General features: G+C 41.6%; 1 protein-coding gene and 1 long non-coding RNA gene across 4 annotated transcripts in view; both read left to right on the top strand.

The window, feature by feature from the left end:
* The window catches only part of LOC308403400 (NACHT, LRR and PYD domains-containing protein 12-like), a 309,314-nt gene extending 293,384 nt beyond the window's left edge, over positions 1-15,930 (top strand). For 2 of the 3 annotated variants that reach the window (XM_080892774.1, XM_080892775.1), the window contains 11 exons: positions 5,238-5,414; positions 7,419-7,595; positions 7,786-7,826; positions 8,006-8,074; positions 8,179-8,258; positions 9,026-9,081; positions 9,214-9,428; positions 13,422-13,675; positions 14,113-14,232; positions 14,330-14,471; positions 14,615-15,930. In XM_080892774.1, coding sequence (XP_080748900.1) covers positions 5,238-5,414; positions 7,419-7,595; positions 7,786-7,826; positions 8,006-8,074; positions 8,179-8,258; positions 9,026-9,081; positions 9,214-9,428; positions 13,422-13,675; positions 14,113-14,232; positions 14,330-14,471; positions 14,615-14,934 — 1,651 coding nt within the window. In that variant the 3' untranslated portion in view covers positions 14,935-15,930. The remainder of the gene's footprint in view (positions 1-5,237; positions 5,415-7,418; positions 7,596-7,785; positions 7,827-8,005; positions 8,075-8,178; positions 8,259-9,025; positions 9,082-9,213; positions 9,429-13,421; positions 13,676-14,112; positions 14,233-14,329; positions 14,472-14,614) is intronic. The other variant, XM_080892773.1, reaches the window with a different exon arrangement.
* Positions 15,931-19,589: 3,659 nt separating this feature from the next.
* LOC308403933 lies at positions 19,590-22,907 on the top strand. The gene is made up of 7 exons (XR_013973007.1): positions 19,590-19,725; positions 19,895-20,038; positions 20,136-20,283; positions 20,400-20,465; positions 20,713-20,894; positions 20,992-21,102; positions 21,589-22,907. It is a non-coding gene; the product is annotated as an uncharacterized lncRNA (long non-coding RNA).
* Positions 22,908-27,291: the final 4,384 nt, after the last annotated feature.

A 27,291-nucleotide genomic window follows, 5' to 3' on the forward strand; every position in this document is an offset into this window, starting at 1 on the left:
ATGACAAGGTCAGGACATGTGAAAGGTGTCTCAGAAGAAAGGCACAAGTTGAAAGGAGTGCTCCTTTGGTAAACATAAAAACTAATCGTCCCTTGCAGTTGGTCTGTATGGACTACCTTACATTGGAACCAGATGAGAGAGGGACTAAAAACATCTTGGTCATAACAGACCATTTCACTAAATACGCAGTTGCAGTTCCGACTCCTGATCAAAAAGCAAAGACTGTGGCAAAGGCCTTGTGGAGCAATTTTTTAATCCATTATGGATTTCCTGAGAGGTTGCACAGCGACCAGGGTCGTGATTTTGAGTCTGCCTTGATCAAAGATCTTTGCTCGCTGCTTGGGATAAAAAAGACGAGGACCACGCCCTACCATCCCCGCGGCAATCCTGTCGAGCGGTTCAATAGAACCCTTCTTCAAATGCTAGGGACGCTGGAGGAAGAAGATAAAGTTCGGTGGAGAGATTTTGTGCAGCCTTTAGTACATGCGTACAACTGCACAAGGAATGATACCACAGGTTTCACTCCCTACCAGTTGATGTTTGGCAGACAACCGAGGCTCCCAATCGACATAGCATTTGGCCTATGCCCTGAAAGATCCAGCAGCCTCTCTCACTCTGAATATATCAAAAAGTTGAGAGAGAGTCTCTCAGAAAGCTACCAGTTAGCCATTGAGCACAGTCAAAAGAGTGCTTTCCGGAACAAACAGAGGTTTGATAGTAAAGTGCGGGAATCTACCCTTGCCAAGGGAGATAGAGTCCTTTTAAGGAATGTTGCCATCAGGGGAAAGCACAAAATCGCTGATCGGTGGAGCCGAACCGTGTTCACTGTGATCAGACAGATTCAGGACTCGCCTGTTTTTGTGGTGGTGCCTGAAGGAACAGACGGGCCTGAAAGAGTGCTACGCAGAGATCTGCTCTTACCTTGTGGGTTTCTCCCACCCACTGTTGAAGAGACAGCACCCAAAGTAACAGTGTCACGGTCTAAACCTACAAACTCACCACCAGTTGACACATTTGAGACTGATTCTTCAGAAACCAGCAATGAGGAGAGCACTGAAGATGAAGTTGAGTATTACTCTCTTCATTCTCTACCCTGTAACGAGCCCAATGCATTGCAAGATGGACTCCAAGAAGCCGACCAGATTGCAGTCACAGACAGACTGGCTGGAATAAAAGTCCACGAAAAGTCAGCTACAGAAGACATCTTGGGACAGATAGATCAGCTTCACACAGTTGAATCTGAGTTGAGTCCAGAGCTCTCTACTCTGAATCCAGATGCTCACGAATTCCAGCCAGTGACAACCCAGAACGGAGACGATGAGAAGGACCAGGTTCAGGGGTCACCGCTGCATGAGATCAGTTCAGCTGACAGCCAATCTAAAGATCTCTCACGCAGTTTGGGTGATAGTCGTACGTTGATTACAGAAGTGAGCAACAAAATGAAAGTTGTGGAGGAAGAAAGAAAAGGAGAACCAAATCTCTCTAAAGATGTCCCTAATCTTGAAGAGGGTGTGGGACTAAGGAGGTCATCAAGGGAGAGATCAGCTCCAAAGAAGCTAACTTATCCAACGTTGGGAAATCCTTTGGTGACAGTCATGCACTCCATTTTCTCTGGGTTAGACCAAGCTTTCACCCAAGCTTTCACCCTCGACAGTGTACCCAGCATAGATCAACTAATGCCCGGGACTGCTGAAACAGTGTAAAGTTTCACATGCAAGGATGCATGCGGCTTAAGCCAGTGATTTAATGTTTAATGTATGCAGTACTAATTCTATCCAACAGGGGGCAGTGATGGCGCTATAGTTTCCTGCGCTGCGTTATGCGGCAAGAAGAAGAGCTGCAGTGGAGCAGATAGCCAGCAAGCTAGAAGAAGAACACACAGAGCGCATGGAGTACCGAAGAGAATAAAAACCTTTCTTCTAAGTGTTAAGGTTTTTATAGTTATAGACTATTAGGATTTGCTTACCACGCATCCCTTTTTTTTCCCCAGTTGTTTTTTACTGTGTTGAGACATAGTGCGAGACACAGTTGCTGGATACTCGATCGGCGATTGGAAGGCGAATCCAGTGGGGTTTTTTCCAGAGACTTATCGCTCCACCCAGGACGGCGAACGAGGATTTTACTCATCTTTGCAGATAAGCACTGGGCTTATTCACACACACACACTACCCGGGTAGTAGAGGTGGGAATCACCATACAACTCGCGATACGATATTATCACAATACTTAACGCACGATATGATATTATTGCGATTTTTAAAAATATTTTGTGATATTTAAATTCTGCTCATAAAGGTAAACTTTATCAATATTCATTTTATCTAATATCAAAGTCTCACACTCAGTCTTTCTCTCATTTTAGTCAGTTTTATTGTTGACAAACTGAATGGTTTGTATTACAGTCTAGTCCAACTTTACTGAATGCAACCATCTGGTACAATTATAGCTATTCTGAACTATGCAATTTATGAAAACTATGCAGCCCATTCAGCAACTGAAGAATTTGAAAGTAAATTTTTTTAAAAAATATAATTTTATATTAAATAAAAAAGTTTTAAACTTAATTAAAATTAAACATGTCTTAAATTAAAATAAGTAAACTGTCATGTTTATTGCTGCCAAAAAAAAAAAGTTAAACACATTTGGACAGTGAAGGAATGTCAGGATTCTTGCTCAGAAAAAGGATCAACATGCTCTGAAGTCAACATGCTCTGACTCCAGAGCATGTTGACTTCAGAGAAAAAATTGTTTGTAACAAAATATCGATTTCTGCTGTCCCTGTATCGATACATTATTAGCAAACAAAATATCACGATACTACACAGTATCGATTTTTTCCCCCACCCCTACCGGGTAGATTGACAAAGTTTTTCTCAGAGCTCTGAATTTATTTTATTATTATTCTTTTTTTACTTCAACACCATAATTTACTTTTTTCCCTTTCCTCACCAAACCAGAGTGGTTGGTGGAGGTAGAACTGTGACAAGAGACATAAATGGACTAATATGGAAACTGAACTGACTGATTGAAGGGGGGATTATATTGGGTTTTTGTCTCATAATTGTTGTTAACATTCTGCATATTATTGAAGTTGCTGATGAGACTGTTATGTGTTGTGTTGTAATAAATGCCATAGAGTGTTCTCTACAAGACAGCATAAGGAAGTGTTCTAGTTTTCTTGTTCCTCTTCTCCTCATTGAAAGTACCTAGAATATCCATGTCCCTAAGTTAATCAATTAAGGGATCGATTACATTTCAAACAGTGAGACTCAACGTATGGCCCGTGGCCCACACGCGGCCTGCCCACCTTTCCTGATTCAGAGAGAGGGGACCCTGATTAACTGTGTAGTGTTCTTCCTCACAGTTCTAAGTATCAGACACAACAATGAATAATCCACAGCTGACTGTCTTTAGCAGGTCAAAGGTCACGGCACACAGCAGACAGTGGGAAATATTATAACTCTGATCATTTATCAGCACATATCCATATGTATAAAAACAAAGCTGACACTGTGAGACTTGATCAGAGGTGTGATCATCACAGCAGAGGCCTTTGTGTCAAAGTCACTGAGGATCAAACAGAAACACATGAAGCAGATTTTCCTGTTCTGGCTTTTTATAGCAGATAACCTTCAAAATCTTCTGCAGTCCATCAAAAACTGAAGCAAACCATGAATCAACATGTGAACATGAGCTGATGCTGCTGAAGGGAAGCAAAGTTACAGAGGTTTGATTACAGACACAGCTGAGAGTTTGTAATCTGTCATCATTTTAAAAGGTTTAAATTTCTTCAGTATTGAACAGCAGAAATGAGGCTTTGTTTTCGGAGGCCGACAGTAGTGAACACAACAGCAGACTGGTGCGTAATAAGCAGTGAATAATGCAGGAAACAGATTTTTGACGTTAAACTGTTCTTGAAGTACACTGAGAGAGAGAGAGAGCTGTGCAGGAAGTAAACGTCAAAGTCAGAGAGAATTCATGACTATGTTCATCAAACGTAAAGCGTAGTTTGGATCTTCTTCTGCTGCTGGTTCAGTCAGTTTTGGTTGGAGACAGATGAAACCTGCAGCTTCAGGATCTGTGAGCTGTCCACTTTCAGCCCCGACGGCGTGTCCGTGTACGTGCCGTCGAGTGAACGATCCACGCTCTGTGTTTCCATCTTTGTGTGTTTAGCTGCTCTCATTTACTGTTCTATCTGTTTGCTTGTTGTTGAAATACTTTTGGGAGCTTTAACCTGAGATTCTGGCAAAATACATTTATATTAAAAAACGATTCAGGATTGAATGAATCAACATCGCTTTATTCAAATTAAAACCATTTAAATAGGAAAATCCATTTTTTTTCAGCCGCCTCTAAAGCTGGGTAATGTCAGCTGGTCCATGTGCAGCTGGCTGTGATGCTCAGGGAGCGTCTACAAAGTGCAACACTGAAAGAACATCATCCATGAATATTGAGTAATAACTGGACTCTCATACAGCGAGACTCAAATGCCTTTAAACATCAGCTTATCCTGCTGATCCAAGTCCAACACTGAGTTTGTAAAAACATGTTTGTCAATCATTTTGTTTGGTTTCTGAGGAAAATGATTCAATAACTTGCTGCTAATACACAACATTTCATCATATTTCCTCATAACCCTCTTTTGTCTGACCATTTGATCCCATTTGAATTTGCAATAAAGGATCCACAGAGTTTGGTGACAATAATGACAGTAGATGTTTGTGTGAAAGTGCTGGAAGCAAATGAGTGTGTGATGTTCTTTCAGTGTTGCACTTTGTAGACGCTCCCTGAGCACTGGTCTCACAGCCAGCTGCACATAGAGACCAGTGTTGTTAGTCCAGGTCAGAAGATGACTTGTTGGAATGAAAATGAGCTTGTAGTTTGTCTGCTTTAATAATGTGACTGGAAAAAGGTGTTGGACTTCAAATATGTCCATTTCTTTCACACTTCACCTTTAAAAGTGAAGCCTTGTGGTTCCTGGAAGGAAAAACACGACTTTTTCAAGTCTTTGTCCTGTTTTTATGAGAAATGTACGACTTTAATGTGAAACATTCAGAGTTTTTTCTCTTGTTGTGTTTGTTTGAAGCTGCTTCCTGTTGGCTTCAGCTGTTTGGAGTTTCCATTTTCTAAACTTCTACATTCTGAACCTTCTTCAGCTCTGAACAGATGATGAAACACTGAATGATTTCAAGCTCACACTGTGTCTAATAAACTTACATCTTTCATTCTTTATACAGATTGTGGGACTGTGGTTTGTCAGAGATCAGCTGTGATTATCTGGCAGCAGCACTGAAGTCCAACCCCTCCCATCTGAGAGAGCTGGACCTGAGTGACAACAACAAGCTGCAGGATTCAGGAGTGAAGCATCTGTGTGGTTTCCTGGAGAGTCCAGGATGTGGACTTGAAACTCTGAGGTCAGTCAGCATGTTTTAGTTGTGCTGAGATGAATATGATGTGAAAGTTGTGCTGACACTAAACTGCAGACATCAGGCTGATATTATACTGATCCACACTGAGGATCTTCATGGTAAAGTCTGTTTTCTTCTTCTCTGGTTTAGTCCATTGACTGCAGCAGAACAATGTTCACATTTCAAACAGTGAGACTCAACGTATGGCCCGTGGCCCACACGCGGCCTGCCCACCTTTTCTGATTCAGAGAGAGGGGACCCTGATTAACTGTGTAGTGTTCTTCCTCACAGTTCTAAGTATCAGACACAACAATGAATAATCCACAGCTGACTGTCTTTAGCAGGTCAAAGGTCACGGCACACAGCAGACAGTGGGAAATATTATAACTCTGATCATTTATCAGCACATATCCATATGTATAAAAACAAAGCTGACACTGTGAGACTTGATCAGAGGTGTGATCATCACAGCAGAGGCCTTTGTGTCAAAGTCACTGAGGATCAAACAGAAACACATGAAGCAGATTTTCCTGTTCTGGCTTTTTATAGCAGATAACCTTCAAAATATTCTGCAGTCCATCAAAAACTGAAGCAAACCATGAATCAACATGTGAACATGAGCTGATGCTGCTGAAGTGAAGCAAAGTTACAGAGGTTTGATTACAGACACAGCTGAGAGTTTGTAATCTGTCATCATTTTAAAAGGTTTACATTTCTTCAGTATTGAACAGCAGAAATGAGGCTTTGTTTTCAGAGGCCGACAGCAGTGAACACAACAGCAGACTTGTGCGTAATAAGTAGTGAATAATGCAGGAAACAGATTTTTGAAGGTAAACTGTTCTTGAAGTACACTGAGAGAGAGAGAGAGCTGTGCAGGAAGTAAACGTCAAAGTCAGAGAGAATTCATGACGATGTTCATCAAACGTAAAGCGTAGTTTGGATCTTCTTCTGCTGCTGGTTCAGTCAGTTTTGGTTGGAGACAGATGAAACCTGTAGCTTCAGGATCTGTGAGCTGTCCACTTTCAGCCCCGATGGCGTGTCCGTGTACGTGCCGTCGAGTGAACGATCCACGCTCTGTGTTTCCATCTTTGTGTGTTTAGCTGCTCTCATTTACTGTTTTATCCTCTAATGCTGGGTAATGTCAGCTGGTCCATGTGCAGCTGGCTGTGAGGCTCAGGGAGCGTCTACAAAGTGCAACACTGAAAGAACATCATCCATAAATATTGAGTAATAACTGGACTCTCATACAGCGAGACTCAAATGCCTTTAAACATCAGCTTATCCTGCTGATCCAAGTCCAACACTGAGTTTGTAAAAACATGTTTGTCAATCATTTTGTTTGGTTTCTGAGGAAAATGATTCAATAACTTGCTGCTAATACACAACATTTCATCATATTTCCTCATAAGCCTCTTTTGTCTGACCATTTGATCCCATTTGAATTTGCAATAAAGGATCCACAGAGTTTGGTGACAATAATGACAGTAGATGTTTGTGTGAAAGTGCTGGAAGCAAATGAGTGTGTGATGTTCTTTCAGTGTTGCACTTTGTAGACGCTCCCTGAGCACTGGTCTCACAGCCAGCTGCACATAGAGACCAGTGTTGTTAGTCCAGGTCAGAAGATGACTTGTTGGAATGAAAATGAGCTTGTAGTTTGTCTGCATTAATAATGTGACTGGAAAAAGGTGTTGGACTTCAAATATGTCCATTTCTTTCACACTTCACCTTTAAAAGTGAAGCCTTGTGGTTCCTGGAAGGAAAGACACGACTTTTTCAAGTCTTTGTCCTGTTTTTATGAGAAATGTACGACTTTAATGTGAAACATTCAGAGTTTTTTCTCTTGTTGTGTTTGTTTGAAGCTGCTTCCTGTTGGCTTCAGCTGTTTGGAGTTTCCATTTTCTAAACTTCTACATTCTGAACCTTCTTCAGCTCTGAACAGATGATGAAACACTGAATGATTTCAAGCTCACACTTTGTCTAATAAACTTACATCTTTCATTCTTTATACAGATTGATGGACTGTGGTTTGTCAGAGATCAGCTGTGATTATCTGGCAGCAGCACTGAAGTCCAACCCCTCCCATCTGAGACAGCTGGAGCTGAGAGGAAACTACAAGCTGCAGGATTCAGGAGTGAAGCATCTGTGTGGTTTCCTGGAGAGTCCAGGATGTGGACTTGAAACTCTGAGGTCAGTCAGCATGTTTTAGTTGTGCTGAGATGAATATGATGTGAAAGTTGTGCTGACACTAAACTGCAGACATCAGGCTGATATTATACTGATCCACACTGAGGATCTTCATGGTAAAGTCTGTCTTCTTCTTCTCTGGCTAGGCTTAGTACACCATTAATCAGTTGTGTTTTACCGTTGCTCTCTGCAGAGTTGATGTCAAGACTTTTAAATCTTCCATAGACAAAACCAGTGAGTACTGAGACTTTGTGTCACATTCATCACTATTTCATCAACAGCATATCACATGAAAGCTCGTTTGTGCTTATTTCATTTTGCAAAAATCTATAAATTATGGGGGGGTTTTAAGGATGTGTTTTTAGGTACTGGTTTTGGTCAAAATATTTTAATACTTTTTAAAATCTTTTTAGTGAGTGAGAAGGCTGCAGCTGAAGAAGATGGTGGGTCCTTAAGGAAGAAAGAGAAATCCCTCACAGACAGTTTGTATTTGATCAGAAAACCACTAAGAAACTAATATGATTGTAAACAGCACCAGTTAGAGTTCCAGGAAATCCTGAATTATTCGATGTTTGTCTCTCATCAGGTTACTCTGAGGTCAGACTGAATCCAGACTCATTAGACACAGAGCTTGATTTGTCTAAAGATGACATAAAGGACATTAAGGTGAGAGAAAAGCATGTGCATCTGATTGTCTTGTGATACAAAAAATAGGCCTTCAGCACAGAAATTTTGTCAGGTGTGTTAAAGCACAGGGCAGACAACCAGTCAGGTTTAAGATTCTATGTCATTGTCAGTATGTTACTCGCAGTTTTGAAAGTGTGTACAGATAACACCTGATGTGTACTCTGTGTGCCTAGGGGCACACTCCACTAGCTGTGTGGTCCATCTATGTTTCTACCCTCACCTATGGCCACGAACTGTGGGTAATGACTGAAAGAACGAGGTTGCGAATACAAGCGGCTGAAATGAGCTTCCTCCGAAGGGTGGCTGGCCTCTCCCTTAGAGATAGGGTGAGAGGTTTAGCCATCCGGGAGGGGCTCAGAGTAGAGCCGCTGCTGCTCCACATCGAAAGGAGCCAGCAGAGGTGGTTTGGGCGTCTGACAAGGATGCCCCCTGGGCGCATCATGGGTGAGGTGTTTGGGCATGTCCCACCGGGAGGAGGCCCCGGGGCAGACCAGGACACGCTAGAGAGATTATATCTCTTGGCTCGCCTGGGAACGCCTTGGTGTTCCCCCAGATAAGCTGGAGGAGGTGGCTGGGGAGAGGGAGGTCTGAGCTTCTCTGCTTAGGCTGCTACCCCTGCGGCCCCGGATAAAGCGGAAGAAAATGGATGGATGATGGATGGATGGGTGTACTCTGTATAGTTTGTTCACCGTTTACTTGTTTATTGCTGCTTTAAACAGCTGATGTATTTCCTCTCTGAATTCCAGCCTCCATTAAGCTTCACCCCTCAAGTACAAACTGAATCCACACACATCTCCTACAGGTGCTTCTAATTTCACATTAGGTTGATAACATGTATGTAATGATGTGACAAGACGCGTGATACAGCTGGTGGTGATCAGACCTCAGCTCATACAGGCTGGTTGGAGTGCTTCAGCCCTTCTGTGTCCTACAGGTTCAGGTGTCCTGGTCCAGGTGTGTTCCAGTGTACTCTGACCAGACTAGTGTTTGTTATGGCTCAGGAGGCGGAGCTGTTGTACAGGACTGTCCAATGGGATGGGAGCCTCCTTCAATCAGCTGGAAAAACAGCTGCAGGGCCGCTGTTTAACATCACATGCTCTGAGGATGCAGTCTGGGAGCTCCACCTGCCACACTGTGAAACAAAGGAGGGTGAGCACTGTGCTGTGAAACATCTGCGTTACTGTGTGGTGCTCAGCTAATATGAACTGTTGTTTATCATACAAATAACCACAATGCAGTTTATTTATAATTCAATTCAATTCAATTTTATTTATATAGCGCTAAATCACAACATAAGTCGCCTCAAGGCGCTTCATAGATACAGAGAAAAACCCAACAATCATATGACCCCCTATGAACAAGCACTTTGGCGACAGTGGGAAGGAAAAACTCCCTTTTAACAGGAAGAAACCTCCGGCAGAACCAGGCTCAGGGAGGGGCGGCCATCTGCTGCGACCAGTTGGGGTGAGAGAAGGAAGACAGGATAAAGACATGCTGTGGAAGAGAGACAGAGGTTAATAACAGATATGATTCAATGCAGAGAGGTCTATTAATACATAGTGAGTGAGAAAGGTGACTGGAAAGGAAAAACTCAATGCATCATGGGAATCCCCCGGCAGCCTACATCTATTGCAGCATAACTAAGGGAGGATTCAGGGTCACCTGGTCCAGCCCTAACTATATGCTTTAGCAAAAAGGAAAGTTTGAAGCCTAATCTTAAAAGTAGAGATAGTGTCTGTCTCCCGAATCCAAACTGGAAGCTAGTTCCACAGAAGAGGGGCCTGAAAACTGAAGGCTCTCCCTCCCATTCTACTTTTAAATACTATAGGAACAACAAGTAGGCCTGCAGAGCGAGAGCGAAGTGCTCTAATAGGGTGATATGGTACTACAAAGTCATTAAGATAAGATGGGGCCTGATTATTTAAGACCTTGTATGTGAGGAGCAGGATTTTGAATTCAATTCTGGATTTAACAGGAAGCCAATGAAGGGAAGCCAAAACAGGAGAAATATGCTCTCTCTTTCTAGTCCATGTCAGGACTCTTGCTGCAGCATTTTGGATTAGCTGAAGGCTTTTCAGTGAGTTTTTTGGACATCCTGATAATAATGAATTACAGTCGTCCAGCCTGGAAGTAATAAATGCATGAATTAGTTTTTCAGCATCACTCTGAGACAGGATATTTCTAATTTTAGAGATGTTGTGCAAATGGAAGAACGCAGTCTTACATATTTGTTTAATATGTGCATTGAAGGACATGTCCTGGTCAAAAATGACTCCAAGGTTCCTCACCGCGTTACTGGAGGCCAAGGTAATGCCATCCAGAGTAAGAATCTGGTTAGATACCATATTTCTAGGCTTTTCAGGGCCGAGTACAATAACCTCAGTTTTATCTGAATTAAGAAGCAGAAAGTTAGCGGCCATCCAGGTCTTTATGTCTTTAAGACATTCCTGCAGTTTAACTAATTGGTGTGTGTTATCTGGCTTCATGGACAGATAGAGCTAGGTGTCATCTGCATAGCAGTGAAAATGTATGCTATGTCTTCTAATGATACTGATAGGTTTGTAGCTTGTACCTATCCGCTGGAACGTTGAAGACAATATAATTACACTGCAAGGCAAGACACAAGTAGGCAAAGTTCTTCATGTTACTCGTGCACGGGAGAGACCGGACAGATGCCGTTCTCTCGTCTGATCCCAGTTGCTCTCGTCCGTTCTCCCGTACCACTTGGGGTTACATGAATATGCATAGGTTCATTAACATATGACGTCTACATACACACAAAGAGTACCTTGCCTGTGTGTGTGTGTGTGTGTGTGTGTGTGTGTGTGTGTGTGTGTGTGTGTGTGTGTGTGTGTGTGTGTGTGTGTGTGAGAGAGAGAGAGAGGTCAAGATATGACCCTGTGAAGAATCCCCAAAGCTGGCGCCAGGACGTCTGGGTCCATCTAACAAAAGGCTCTTATACTTAAACAGATATACGTGTGTTTGCTATACCATAAATCAGCAAAAGAAGATACGACCTCTCCTCTGTAGGGGAGTGAACTCACCCCCCTCTTCATGCTACACAGAGTTGTTACAGACCTCTTAGGATGAGACATTCTTTCAATCTACAAGTAATTATATACTTCTAAGCATATATAAGTAAATATTTCTAAGCATAAATGACAATCAACAATACAAAATCTAACAGATACTGCCTAAGGGAAGCATGTATAATGTAAACAGAATTGGTCCTAGCACTGAACCCTGTGGAACTCCATAATTAACCTCAGTGTGTGAAGAGGACTCTCCATTTACATGCACAAACTGGAGTCTATTAGATAGATATGATACAAACCACTGCAGTGCAGTACCTGTAATACCTACAGCATGTTCTAATCGCTCTAATAGGATATTATGGTCGACAGTATCGAACGCTGCACTAAGTTCTAGCAGGACAAGCACAGAGATGAGTCCACCGTCAGAGGCCATAAGAAGATCATTTGTAACCTTCACTAAAGCTGTTTCTGTGCTGTGATGAACTCTGAAACCTGACTGAAACTCTTCAAATAAACCATTCCTCTGCAGATGATCTGTTAGCTGTTTGACAACTACTCTTTCAAGGATTTTTGATATGAAAGGAAGGTTGGAGATTGGCCTATAATTAGCTAAGACTGCTGGGTCTAGAGATGGCTTTTTGAGTAAAGGTTTAACTACAGCCAGCTTGAAGGCCTGTGGTACATAGCCGATTATTAGAGATAGGTTGATCATATTTAAGATCAAGAAGAATTAATTAATGGCAGGACTTCTTTGAGCAGTTTTGTAGGAATGGGGTCTAAAAGACACGTTGATGGCTTGGAGGAAGTAATTATTGAAGTTAACTCAGAAAGATCAATTGGAGAAAAAGAGTAACTTAACATCAATGGTACTAAGAGTAACTGTAGATAATATTACATCTGTGGGATGATTACTGGTAATTTTTTCTCTAATGATAAAAAATTTATTTGTGAAGAAGTTCATGAAGTCATTACTAGTTAACGTTAAAGGGATTGTTGGCTCAAAAGAGCTCTGACTTTTTGTCAGCCTGGCTACAATGCTGAAGAGAAACCTGGGGTTGTTCTTCTTTTCTTCAATCAGTGATGAATAGTAAGATGTTCTGGCTTTGCGGAGGGCTTTCTTATAAAGCAGCAAACTATTTCTCCAGGCTAAATGATGATCCTCTAAATTTGTGACACGCCATTTCCTCTCCAGATTACGAGTCATCTGCTTTAGGGTACGTGTTTGAGAATTATACCACGGAGTCAGGTACTTCTGATTAGAGACCTTAGTTTTCACAGGAGCTACAGTATCCAGAGTCGTACGTAGTGAGGAGGTGAAATTATTAACAAGATAATTGACCTCTGTTGGGGTAGCGTTCAGATAGCTGCTCTGCTCTGTGTTGGTACAGGGCATTGAAGATGATAACAGTGGGTGGATTATATTCTTAAACTTAGTTACAGCACTTTCAGAAAGACATCTACTTTGATAAAGTCTACTCTTCACCGCTGTGTAATCATATATTGTAAAAGTAAATGTTATCAGGAAATGATCAGACAGGAGAGGGTTTTCAGGAAACACTGTTAAATGTTCAGTTTCTATGCCATATGTTAAAACAAGATCTAGAGTGTGATTAAAGTGGTGGGTGGGTTCTTTTACATTTTGAGAGAAACCAATTGAGTCTAATAACAGATTAAATGCCATGGTGAGGCTGTCATTTTTAGCATCTACATGGATGTTAAAATCACCCACAATAATTATTTTATCTGAGCTCAGAACTAAATTAGATATAAAGTCTGAGAAATCAGACAGAAACTCTGTGTAAGGCCCAGGTGGACGATAGATGATAACAAGTAAGACTGGTTTCTGAGTTTCACAGCTGGGGTGGACAATGTTAAGCATCAGGCTTTCAAATGAATTACAAACCAAGAACATATATAACTGCACAAACGTGTAACATAACTGATGCCTAGTTCTGAGCTTTATGTAATAAATAATGCAAAAGTTTTGGGCTGTTCACATTTATAACAAAAAAGGATGGAGGGGAACTTGTTTGCAGGAGATGTAATCCTCAGATAAGGTGAGAAGTAAATCTGAACTCTCAGAATGAAAAGCTCTTTCCTTTCACAGCGCTGTGTGTTGATGGCCTGCTGTCTGTTGCCCACATCTCTGATGATGGGATGAGCATCTTGGAGCCGCTGGAGATCACTGCCACCCATGTGGTTGTGAAGGTTCCTCACCTCTCTGGGTGGGGCATCATCTGGGATGATTTTAAGCGGCTCCTGAACATAACAGTAAATGGCCAAGTTCTGCTGTTCTTCCGACCTTCAGAGCCTGCAAGAATCAACGTGTTTCTACTCCAGGAAAATATCCCATTGTCAGAGGTAAATAGTTTCATCATCTTCACTCTGTGGTCCTCTCAGAATCCAAATGATTCTCAGCAGCTTTCTGATAATAAACTAAAGTTATGTACAGGTTTACTGGTCACTCCACTCTGATTACCTGAGACAAAGAGTCAGGCTCCATTTAGCTTTTCTTACCCACATTGTTGACCAATCACTGCTCTTCTTTATTCACTCCCAGTAATGACCCTAAGCTGTGAACATTTGATGTTTGTGACCCATAATGTCAGATCTGACACTTCACTGATAAAAATAAAATCATGGAGCTTTTTTTCTCTGCAAAGCTATTCTATCTCAAGAATGATTGTTTTTGATTCATACTGACACATGATATTCTACACCTGATATGTTTAAATGATCTCTACAGGTGAATAGACTTATTAACGTTACCAGCATAATAAACTGTCCTGTCACTGCAGGTGTCTGCCCAACAACACGATGATGCTGAATACCTCCAGACCCCTGCTGACTGTCTTTTCAGCTTCGGTCAAAGGTACAGTGTCCACTGTGAGCCTGAGAGCAGGATAATACAGCCGAAGGTGAGTCAGCAGTTAGAAACTATATGCTGCTGAAATGAAATGAAAGTCCTGGATAACCCACTCGTCATGAAAATGGCACCTTTCTGTTGTTGTTTAGCAAACACAGTTTCGCTCAAAGTCTGGCCCAAATTACCATCCAACATTTCAAGTTTTCCTGAGTACAAATTCAGGGTTTGTGAGTCTGATAGTCAAAGACCAAGAGGGGAATGAAATCTGGAAATCATCTGTTTGCCTGCCAGGTAAGATTCCTGCCAAATACCAGCAGAAATTACCCTACAAACTTTTTATTTTATATTTTATAAAACTTCAACTGAAATCATACTTCTCTTTTCATCCTCAGTTCAGAGTGCTGTTAAATGTCTATCTTTCTTTGTTCCTTCAGCACCAAGAACAGAAACCTTAATGAGAAATGTCCCAGATGAGTCCGGAGTCCCGGCAGACGAGAGGCTGCTCACAGTTCGCTCACAGTTTATTGACAGAGTGTCTGAACCTGTTTTAAACAAACTTCTGGATAAACTCCTGGAGCAGCATATTATCAATGATCAGGAGATGGAATCAGTCAGATCACAGCAGAGCAAAGCAGATAAAGCACGAGACGTTATTGACACAGTGCGACGAAAAGGAAGTATAGCCATCTTACTTCTGATCACTGCTCTCCGTGAGGAGGATCCATGCCTTTTCACAGAGCTGAACTTAAGATAAGACAGATTTCTAATAAATCTCAAAGACCACTGACAGTGTCATTATTGTGATCTTCATGTGTGTGTTGGAAACTGGACTTTAGTTCTTATTAAAACCTGGACTCTGACTAGAAGCTGAGCAGGACATTGGATGGACTGAAGCAGAGTCTGGGACCTCGGTAAGTCTCTGGGCTGCTCATTATTAGTGCACAAACCAGGAAATATGTGAAGCTCCAACCTGTAGATGCTGAACCACATCTACAGGTTGAAGAGCAACACCTCAAGTTATCTGTGACCGGCATCTGTTTCCAACAATATAACTGAAGCTGTTTTTACCTTTAATGCTGGAATAGAATAGAATAGAATAGAATTCAACTTTATTGTCATTGCACATGCACAGGTACAGGGCAACGAAATGCAGTTTGCATCCATCCAGAAGTGCTTTAGTGATATAGATATATTACAATATATATTAGCAATAATATAGATATGTGAGTATATTACAGAAATGGGTCTATTATGGTATGTTATAATGTACACGGTATGAAGTATGTTGTGAATATTCTATAACTATAAGTATGTACAGGCTGTAGTGAGTACAAGCTATGTACAGGCTATGAACAGGATATAAATATGAAAAACTATACAGAATATGAAATAAATAACTTTACAGAATCTGGGATATACAGCTATACAGAAATGGGAACTATGCAAGTTGTAAACAGTTGTAGGATTAAAGATTATCGAATGTACAGAATGATTATTTACAGAGCTATACAGTAGTGCAGTTAAGATAAGTGAGATATGTGGATAATTTCTACAGAGGCTATATAAAGTGCTAGTGGTTGTGAGTGGTGGTTCAGTCCATGTTATTATTGTGTTTGAGGGTACAGTTGTCCATTGTGGGGGTGTGTATGTTCAGTCCATGAATAACATGTTGAATCACATGATCAGTGTTTACAATCTGATTACTGAGGTTCTCGTCTGTGCTAGCTTCTGCTTTGAGCAGCATTTTGTGTTTCTGCCTGTATAAATAAAGTTTTGCTGTTTGCTTTCTTATGCTGGAGTTTGAATTCATGTTTTTAAACAGTTTGAGCTTCCTGTTCGTGTAACCCGTTCATGTGTTACACCCGTCATTACGTTGTGTTCTGGCGTGAAAGTAAGAGGCAGGAGACAGCACTTGGGTCTTTGGCTCTTTACTGCACATCTGCAACACAGAAATAAGTGTCTGATCTGTGTGTATCACGCGACTGCCAGTACACCTCTCCTCCGGCCATGCTGAAAGGAGCTGTGCCTGCAGCTTCATTAACACCACAATAATATAATAAATCTAATACAACAAATTGTTTTAAAACATTAACTTAAGCTCTCAAAAACAAAAAGCATAAAATAAATAACATGTCACTGAAAAATCATTAAAAACAACTTATAAGAACAATAAACAAAATAATTCAAAAACAAATAAACAGTCAGATAAATACAATTCAATAACCAGGACCCAATATTCTAGTGCTTATAGTTCAAACATTATACTTCAGTACAATTATATTAATAACCGCCATCCAACAGGCAATACAACACTGTACTTATAAAAACAATGAATGAAAGAGTGCATCTCCAAAACATAAGAACATCTCCATACCTGCAACACAGAAATAAGTGTCTGTTCTGTGTGTGTCACGCGCCTGCCAGTACACCTCTCCTGACGAAGGAAAAAAGAGTGCATGCTGTTAAAAAAACTGCAGCAAATACGCTCACAAGCCTCTAGCGTTCAGGCTAACTTAGCATGCTAGCATTTCAGCTGCGTTCTCAGCTAAAACTCATTAAAAACGTATATTAGCAAACTCTGTCCTCCACAAAACTTATCCCGAACGAGCCTCTTAACGACAAACAAAAATGCGGCGGTTCGGCTGTATTCACATTGCAGCTTGGGGTCTGAACAAACTGAGCAACGTGGCAGTGACTTACCCCCCACCCACTTGAAACGTAAAGGCAAATAGGCGGAGCGGTTAGTGCTACGTTTGTGCAGATTTGTGCAGGTAAAATTAGCGTTTGTGCTGCTACGGTTTCCGAGATATTAAACTTTATTTTATAGGTCATTCAAAGGTCACCATCCCCCCAGACTGCTCCAAAACGGGCCAAAATGGTCTACTTTTTAAGTGCCACGTTTGTGCAGATTTGTGCAGGTAAAATTAGCGTTTGTGCTGCTACGGTTTCCGAGATATTAAACTTTATTTTATAGGTCATTCAAAGGTCACCATCCCCTCAGACTGCTCCAAAACGGGCCAAAGTGGTCTACTTTTTTAGTGCTACGTTTGTGCAGATTTGTGCAGGTAAAATTAGCGTTTGTGCTGCTACGGTTTCCGAGATACTAAACTTTATTTTATAGGTCATTCAAAGGTCACCATCCCCCCAGACTGCTCCAAAACGGACCAAAGTGGTCTACTTTTTTAGTGCTACGTTTGTGCTGATTTGTGCAGGTAAAATTAGCTTTTGTGCTGCTACAGTATCTGAGATATAATGATTTTAATTATTACGGCCTACGCTGTATAACACCAGTGTCTGTGTCAGTGAGTTTCAGCAGCTGTGGAGTTTTGCACTTTTTCTAGGCTTGCTGCATATTAACTTTTATTAGTTTACACTTTAGTAACACAATTTATTCAGCGGAAAGGTCGATATTTCTTTTGTTACTAGTGCAGAAACGTACACAAGGTAGGCTAAAGTTTTCATTTTTTCTGTGGCAAAACTGAGTTTCATGTGAAGTGATTCATGTATACCTAAATTATTATTATTTTTTACATACCCAGTTGGCCTCTATGATTTTGTTTTGAATTATATATGTTCATTATTATTAATGTAGCTGTCTCAGAAAAAATGAAGTGTTTGCTTTGATAGATTGTTACTGAAGGGAAAATCTCCATCCCGGGTTTCCTCCGTGGATCGGGTTTCCTCCGAGGCGTGAGCGATAAGCAGAGTTTTGTCCTTTCCTTATAAGACTCCTAATTATTCAAAGTAACACTCAGGTATGCCGTTCTGCTGGGTTAGTTACGACGTCGGGAGCAGTTAGGAGAACAAAGTGATACAGAGACTGTTCAGGTTGCTCTCCCACAATCAACTCAAAGGTTTATTAAGTATACAACAGCTTATATAGAGGAAAAAAGGGTTCGTGTGTCAGCAGGTTCTCAGTTCAAACCGGTACAGACCAAATAAGGAAACGTCTTCCTGCCTTCTGAGCAAAGAAGTATCCTTTGTGTAGTTTATCAGTTCAGCAACAATTTATGATCATCCCAGCAAAATACACTCCTAGACATAGAATACAGAGTTCTTTCATTAGTGAATTCTGAAACAAACCACCTGGCCTTTAACAAGCTCTTTTCTAAAAGATAAGGAAGGGAGGATGGGAGTAAGGAAGTGGTCTCGTCTCTGTGGTATTTTCGACCTTGGGGTACCAGCCTGTGATTCTTACACATCAATTCTTGGGTCAGAGAGAAAGAGAAAAACAACTAGTAAATGGGCCTTATTGAGTAACAGTTCTCCTGTATAATATTCCTACAAAACAATATCCTGTAAATGCTAACTGTAGTGCTAAAATTCACAACAGTTACCTACGTGTAGAAAACGGAATATTCCACAGCACTTAGGCGAGGGATCTTCAACTTGCGGCTCTAAAGCAACATGTGGCTCTCCGGCCCCTCCACTGCTTTTAAAAGTGATTTAATGTTTCTTAGGTTCAAATCTGTTTACTGTAATTTTCAAGTTGGTTGCCCATCTTTCCTAATTTTCAATTATTATGGAAAGGACTCACGTAGCTGGCTTCATTTTAACAAATACTTTTTTCCGTTATAAAGCTTTGATGATTCATTGTCTTATCAAATCTAAAAATAAACATTTTTATTTACATTTCCATAGCTTACACGATACAACAACTCATTTTCTAGATATTTATAGGCTCTTTCTTTTTTTTAGGCTCTAGACAGGTTTTGTAGCAGCAGGGGGAAAAGGGGCCCTTTGAAATGAAAAGGATGCTGACCCCTGACTTAAGCCACCAGGTAAACACAAAAGAAATACTGGAAAATTATTGACAGAAAAATGGAACAGTTACTTTCAAGGCTATGGGTGAAGGTGACTTGGTGTGTAAAAGCAAATATACATCAGACTGACAAAGAAAAGAGTGTTAAAATATTTTTAATTTAGAACTTTAACTTTATGTGCAAAACTGAACTTACTGATAACACACACTAGCCATTTGAACACATGTAACTGTAATGAACGAAATAAAACAGAAAAATGCAGGCAGCACTCAATATACTGTGTATAACACAGCATGGGGTTGTATTTTTTTCTTTTCAGATGCTCCTGTCACTCCATTTCCCAGGTCATCATAGCACTCCCACACACATGGAGCTCTCCTGCAGTATGCAGTGTAATGCCCCAAACCATCACTGGTCATCTTTCCATGGAAAGCAATTAATGCCCTCAAAGTGAACGACTTTCCTTGGAGAACCAGGTTGGAGGGAAATTCATTCAGTGGAAATTCTGTATGGTTTGCAAGGTCACTATCAATCCACACGATATCTCCAATGTTGTAGCTGTGAGTAACTGTCCCTGCACAGAGCTCATTTCCTGTGGTGCTGTCTTCTGTTTTGAATTCTGATGGACACGGAGCTGGATTGGAGAGTGGCCTGAGGCAGGTAGACTCAGGTAGGCCAAGTCCTGCTTCCACAGCCGTGCCAAGATGAGCCATACCAGACTCTTTGAGGACAGAGATGGCAGGAGAAACAAATGGCACTTCCCTTGTCATCCCTTTGCTGAGGTAGCAGTGCTGTGAAGAGCAGTGTTTGGTAAAATAAACACTTGAGATGTTCCTCATTGTCTTAGCAATTACAGCGGAGATATTGCACTGAGCATCAATTTGGATCGCAGCAGACCTCAACGAGACAGCTTCAAACATTACACTAAGCAGCTCTGCTCTCCTTCTGTAGGTTTGTTGGGTCACACTATCTGTGGCAATGGCTTTCACCAGCTGCAGGACTGGGTTTTCACTGTCTTTCAGAACAGCTTTTTGAAATGTGCAGCTGTCACAGAAGGCACAACATAAGCACTGAAAAAATGCATCAAATGCACAGGTATTGAGCACAGAGATTGTCGATTCCCCTAATCTAATAGGCTTATGGAGGTTTCCATTTTTTAATAATCCCACTTTCACTCTTTTGGCCCCAAAAGTTTCATCTGCATGGAGCCATTCGGTACATGAAGAGAGGTAGGAAGTCCTCTTCCTTTTTTTGGGTGGAACAGCTAGGCCCCTCCAGTTCTCAACTGCATCCCCATCAGCCGGAAGAATGTTTGTGGTAGCATCAGATCCCACAAATGGGTGAGCATCCATTTTTATTTTGTCTTCTGCATTGTGAGTCGTCATGGATCCAGAATTGGCATCTGCGACTTTCAGTGATCCCACTGTTGCCTCATCTTTGGACTTTTCTTTTGCAGAACAAATCCGCATATTTCCCTCGATGAAGGAAAGATGACGAGCAATGAAGCGATCGACTCGAAGAGGCAAGTTGTCATGTTTGAAAAGGCCATGTTTTATGTTTTTGAAATCAGCTTCAACAGTGGCTGAACTTGCTGTGATGCTGGTGCTTTGGAAGAGAGGGACCATTATTCCTGTCCAGAGTGGCAAGTAACTTGCCAGTCTTATTATATGAGGAATAATCTCAGGGAGAAAGTGAATATTATCTCTATCCCCGTTTGCTGCAGCAAGTGACCTGCTCTCCTCACATATTTCTGTTACCCACTGTCGTAGGTCAGTCTGGATCTCATCCACTGAATCCACTCTCTCACTTTCCTCCGTCTGTTCATCTGGAATGATGATGGAGTCTTGAGCAATTTGGGCTTTCAAGTATTTCTTGCACCTTTCTGAAGGAAGAGGTGCTCCAGAACTGTCATCACCTTCTGCCTCACTGAGGGCCACAACAGTGATAGCATGTAGGAGCTGTTTTGCATGGTCCAAACATTGAGACTGAAGAAGTTTTGCTAATGACCTGACAAAGAAATCTTTAACACGATGTGTTTTCTTCTTCAGGCAATCCCACTGGCATATCATCTTGATGCAGTGCGCAACATCAACCCTGATATAACAAGGGGAGAGTTTGGCAGACTGGGTTCCAAGAAGGACATGAAAGCATTCATTAAGGTAGGACTTCAGATCAGGATGAGGAGTGAAAGCCTTGACCAGAGCTCCCAGAATTGCCAGAGAAAAGTCACTCACAGCTTCCTTTGGCACAGGTGCACCTGCACGAATCCATTCTGTCAACCAGTTTGCGATGGCATTAACATCATGTTTCTCTGACTGCATTTGCACCACTGGGACACTGGGGCAATTGTTTTCTTTCAGAATACCTTAATAAAGGAAGATATGGCCAGATTTGCCATTTGGTCTCAGCAGTTTTTTCACAACTGAACCGGTTGCATCAAAACACACAGTTGGGGGAGAATTTTTTGACAATATCTTATAAACATGCATCTGTGTTTGACTCCAGTAGTGACAGAAAAACTTGTCCAGTCCAATATCTCGGATGCTACCACTGTGAGGAACACTATATTTTAACAATTGCAGAGATGCAATGGGGTCCTTATCTCCTAATTCCAATTCTTTTCTCTCTTGTTTGGCTTTTCGCAGAGTGGCCAAATTTGGAAGGTGGCTTGGCTCAGGATCTCCAACATCCATCAGATCTGCTGCCCTCGCTGACCTCCATACAGCCGGTTCCATTCTGCCCTCACACAGCTCTTTAGCGATCTGTTCACGCAGGTTTCCAGACATGAACCGCTTGGAGTGGCCAGTGTGCAGGGAGAAATCTGTATTTCTCATGAAACACTGGAGCACCATTGGACTATTAATTGCTGGCTGTCTGTCACATGACATTTCTAACTGGCCATGACACTCCTTACAGTTGCCTCTGATGTCCAGATAATTATTGTTGACAGTTGGATGGACCTTTGCTCTACGGAACACAAGTGTACATGTATTTTTGATATTCTTCCATATAAGATCGTTGATGATATGAGTCCAAGTGCCAGGTTTCAAAATTGTGTATTCCCTTTTTTGGGTAGGAGAAAACTTGTCATTGTATTCAACCTTTTCAGGAATAAATTTAACCCAGTCCTCAAAAGGGACTTCTAGTTCAAAAGCTTGACAGTTTTCTTGTCCAGGAGAAATGCAATGTGAATCTAACTCTCCTTCACTATTACTTTCCTGATCACTGATTTCCAAAGCTGACCAGATGTTGTGTCTATTTAGCTTCACAAAAGTGTACAGGGCCTTTGCTGACATCTTGTCTTCTAGCTGCTGACTCAGCTCTTTCCAGACTGATGCAGCTGGAGTGGCTATTTTGCCATTTTGGACTATGGCCTCTTTTGAATTGCAAAGAATTGCAAAAATGGAAACCTTGTCTACAGATGGCTTTCGAGGCATCTTTAAAAAAAAAACAAACAAAAACCACACTATGATTATGATGGAGCAAAATGTGATTTCTGAACTATATACACAGCCAGGAGCAACCCCTCCCCCAAGTTCTCCACCAATCTACACTTTCATATTTTGTGGAATTATTGTTTTTAAGATGGAGCTATTGAATTTGTGTACTGTACAGCACTTTAGTCCAGTGTGCTACATGTTTTAAAGTGCTTTAGAAACTTTTTTCTTGGACATTTTTGAAAATGTTTAACATTGGAAAAAAATCATTTTGATCCAGACAGTTAGCTATATCATGTATTAACTCAGTAACTAAAACCTCAGTATTTTAAATGTAAGCTTACCTTGTTCAGAAATCAGATGAACGCTGTTCTAAGAATCCTTCAGACACAGTAATGCCAAATAATAGTTTTTTCTGCCAGAAAATGTGTATTTGATGCAAAAGACTGCTAGCTTGTTCGTTTCTCAAAAAGTGTTCATGGGAGTGTAAAATGTTCAAATGTAGTTTTCAATAAAGTTTTTTTAATCCACTCTAAAAAAAAATAAATACTCAAGCATTTGCATCGTGGTTTTATGAACAAAAAGTGATTGAAGTAAAGAAATTGAAGTAAAAAAAAATACACTCATTACAAATTTAGCTGATTAAATACAACAAGAGGGTTTTTTTTAACAGAACTTTATTGAACAAGTGAACACACAAAGTGAAAGGTCATTTGAAAAAGACATTTTTCAGCAGTAAACCATAACAGGATATCTCAAATCATAGCAGCACAAACTCTAATTTTACCTGCACAAATCAGCACAAACGTGGCACTTAAAAAGTAGACCATTTCGGTTTGTTTTGGAGCAGTCTGGGGGGATGGTGATGTCATCAGCAAAAAATATAACTTTTAATATCTCAGATACTGTAGCAGCACAAACGCTAATTTTACCTGCACAAATCAGCACAAACGTAGCACTAAAAAAGTAGACCACTTTGGCCCGTTTTGGAGCAGTCTGGGGGGATGGTGACCTTTGAATGACCTATAAAATAAAGTTTAATATCTCGGAAACCGTAGCAGCACAAACGCTAATTTTACCTGCACAAATCTGCACAAACGTAGCACTAACCGCTCTGCCTATTTGCCTTTACGTTTCAAGTGGGTGGGGGGTCAGCTTCACTCTGCTGCTGAAGCGAGCTGTGACCGGGGCACACATGCACGCGCGTACGTCACCACGCAGCGCGCACACACACACGAACGCACACAGACTCAGATCTCACAGGTAGGAGAGTGAGATGCAAAATGACATATTTAATTTAAAAAAAAAAGGGTGTTTTGGGTGAAATTCAAAAGTATTTAACACAAATGTTACATTCGTCTGATTGACTTGATTTGCGTCTTATATCTGAATCATGTCGTCATGAGACTGTCAATGTATCTTAAACATACTGCTTCACAAACACTGTTGTGACAGTGATGTACACTGTCTCGTTTGTATATATGTATGATTTCTATACAGTTTACACCAGATTGTCACGGCTGCCGAGGCGAGCCGTGTGGATATAGAAGGAGGACCCAAGATGCAGGCAGTGGATGAGATACCGGTGGTTTTATTTACAGAGGTGTAGTGGCAAACAAACAGTGGGGCATAACAAACAACTAAAGACACCTAAGCTGGGAGAACTAAAATAACAGACCTGGGAGCATATGACAACGGATGATGAATAGCAGAGAGACGCAGACGAGGAACAGGACACCGTGGAACACAGGGTAACAGACTGACACGGAGGAACACAGACGAACCGGCAACAGGCAGGAGAACACACAGGGCTTAAATACACACACCAGTAATCAGGGGATGAGAGACAGGAGGGCAACACAGCTGGGAGGAATCTGGGCTGACGGGACAGGGGAAACGTAAACTGATCACACTCACATACGACACGGACCTTCACAATAAAACAGGAAACTCAGATACATGGAACCAGACAAGACATTGAACTAAACAGACAGATTCAGATGCAGACTCAGAGGCAGATCGAAAATATAACACACAGAACTCAAACAACAATAATCATCATCATCATCATAAACTAGAAAATGATAACTAAAAGCGCTGGGTCACCGACCCAGGACCATGACACAGATGACCGCTTAAGGACATCTCCTGGTTTCATCTTCATGTTTCCCTCTCACCACATATCCAACCCGATATCATGACCAGCAGCTTTTATAGCTGTGGCTCCAACAAACATCAGCTGATACTAGAAATTAATATTAAATAAATTCTAACAACAGCTGATCAAGCTTAAACGCTGCTGTTGTTCATCGTGACATCTGCTTGTTTCCTCTTTTCGGCGCAAAGTGGGTGATAAACAAACAAGACCGACAGGACTTGCGAAAGAAAAGCCGATCAGCTGATCATTGATCAGTTTCATGATTGAAGTGGCAACAGGAGAGGGAGGGGGAGAGGAGGAGAGAAGAGGCAGCTGTGCAGCAAAGACAGAATAACTCCAGCTTTGTGTCAAATGCCCAGTATGCCCGATGGCCAGTCCAGCTGTGAGGTCAGCTGGTGGGTAACAGGCATCTTTGAAAATGTTAGAGCACTTTTGCAAAAATGTGATGTCCTGACAGCAACAATCTATCCTGAAAATATCTTTTTTTTTGTGACCCAGAAAGAAATATGTATATTTCAAATTCTGCGTTCCTCCACCACTGCCTCAATTTGAGTTGTGGATGAAATGCATTCTGGGATATTTGCCTGGGCTTAGCTACAGTAGCTAGCAAGCTGATTGGAGACCAAAACAGCCAATCAGAATTTTTGCATCCGAGTCTGTGATTGGTTGGTTTTGTGGCACGCTTATAACGGTGTACAGAAGCTGTCTCCGTTATCATGGCTACTCGGCAACAGAACTCAAAAGTCTGGGAGCATTTTCACAAAACAAAAGAAAAGAAGGTCCAATGCAAAATCTGCAAAATGGAACTTGCCTTGCATGACAGTATGACGGCGATGCATGAGCATCTGAAAAGGAAGCACGTCGTGTAGAACAAGCACTTTGCAATAATTTAGAGATCTCAGACCTACCATTTATCAGCTCAAACATCCAACGACATGAATGCTTTAAAAGCATCGACATCAGCTCTTCTCTGACAGCATGGTGGGAGTTTCTAAAATTGACGGCATCTTCATTAATCCCATGCAAACGTACACCTATCTGGAACAACCCTGACATATTACAAAACAATAATATGATAAACTTTTCAGATTGGAGTGGTAAAGGAATCAAATATTTAGAACATATACTAGAAGGAACAGAATTTATTTCATTTGACGGACTAGTTACACAATATGGGATCAACAAGAAAAGATTTTTAGAATATCAACAAATTAAATCCATAGTAAAAAAGAAATTTAAACCGGGTCAAGTTGAACTACAAACACCACCAAGTGCGGCACCAAGTGTGGTTCAATTTCTTACTCTTAAAACCCCCAAATTACTATCCAAAATATATAGAATGCTTTCTAAAACAGATGAATCAATATCACTTCCTATTGTAAAATGGGAAGCGGATTTATCAGTTAACTTAGACCAAAACTTCTGGTCTCAGACTTGCTTAAAAACCTTTCATCTAATCAGAAATCCCAGTCTTCAATTAATTCAATACAAAATATTACATAGAGTGCACTATACAGGTCATCGGATGTTCAAGATGGGCTTTACATCTACCAACAACTGCTCACACTGCCAAACCAATTCACCGGACAATTATATCCACGCTCTTTGGTTCTGTCCACCAGTTCAGAAGTTTTGGCGCGAGGTATGTGAAGACTTATCAAAGTGTCTGAAATGTAACATTCCAACTTCCCCCTTAGTGTGTTTGTTGGGCAGCTTAGATAATGTCACTTCAGAAAAGAATATAGCCCATATGGTTTTCACTGCCCTATGCATAGCCAAGAAATTGTTACCCAAATAACAAGCCGTGGGTGACTAAGGACATCAAAGCCCTCCTCAACAACAAGAAGAGGGCTTTCAGAGGGGGCAACAAAGAGGAGGTGAGGAAGATCCAGGTGTTACTAAAGGACAAGATCAGAGAGGCTAAGGACAATTACAGGAGGAAGCTGGAGTGGAAACTCCAGCAGAACAGCATGAGAGAGGTGTGGAGGGGCATGAAGACCATCACTGGATTCAGGCCAACCAACAGCAGGGGAGCTGAGGGAGGTGAGAATAGAGCCGACGAGTTGAATCTGTTTTTCAATAGATTCGACACCACAGTGTCTGCTCCCACCCCCACAACCTCACCTGCAGTCAGCCTGGAATCCAGAGCCACACCACTGTGCCAGCCTCTCTCTTCACATGTTGCCTCCTGTGAGATTCCTGACACCCCTCCCCCACCCATCACCTTCACTCAATACCAGGTTGAGATGCAAATGAGGAGACTTCACTCAGGCAAGTCTGCTGGACCAGACGGAGTGAGTCCCCTTGTCCTCAAGACCTGTGCCCCCCAGCTGTGTGGAGTCTTTCATAAACTGTTTATGCTGAGTCTGAGTCTGCAGAGGGTCCCGGTGATGTGGAAGACATCATGCCTCGTCCGTGTACCAAAGACGCCTCGTCCCAGTGGCCCCCAGGATTACAGGCCCGTGGCACTGACCTCCCACATCATGAAGACCCTGGAAAGGCTCATCCTGGACCAGCTGCGACCCATAGTAAGACCACATCTGGATCCCCTTCAGTTCGCTTATCAGCCTCGTCTCGGAACAGAGGACGCCATCATCTACCTGCTCAATCGTGTCTACACCCATCTGGACCAGCCGGCGAGCACTGTGAGGGTCATGTTTTTTGACTTTTCCAGTGCTTTCAACACCATCAGGCCGACCCTCCTGGGTGATAAGTTAGCAGCGATGCAGGTGGATGCTTCTCTGGTGTCCTGG

This window comes from Rhamphochromis sp. 'chilingali' (assembly GCF_963969265.1).
Source record: "Rhamphochromis sp. 'chilingali' genome assembly, chromosome: 1".
Lineage (NCBI taxonomy): Eukaryota > Metazoa > Chordata > Actinopteri > Cichliformes > Cichlidae > Rhamphochromis > Rhamphochromis sp. 'chilingali'.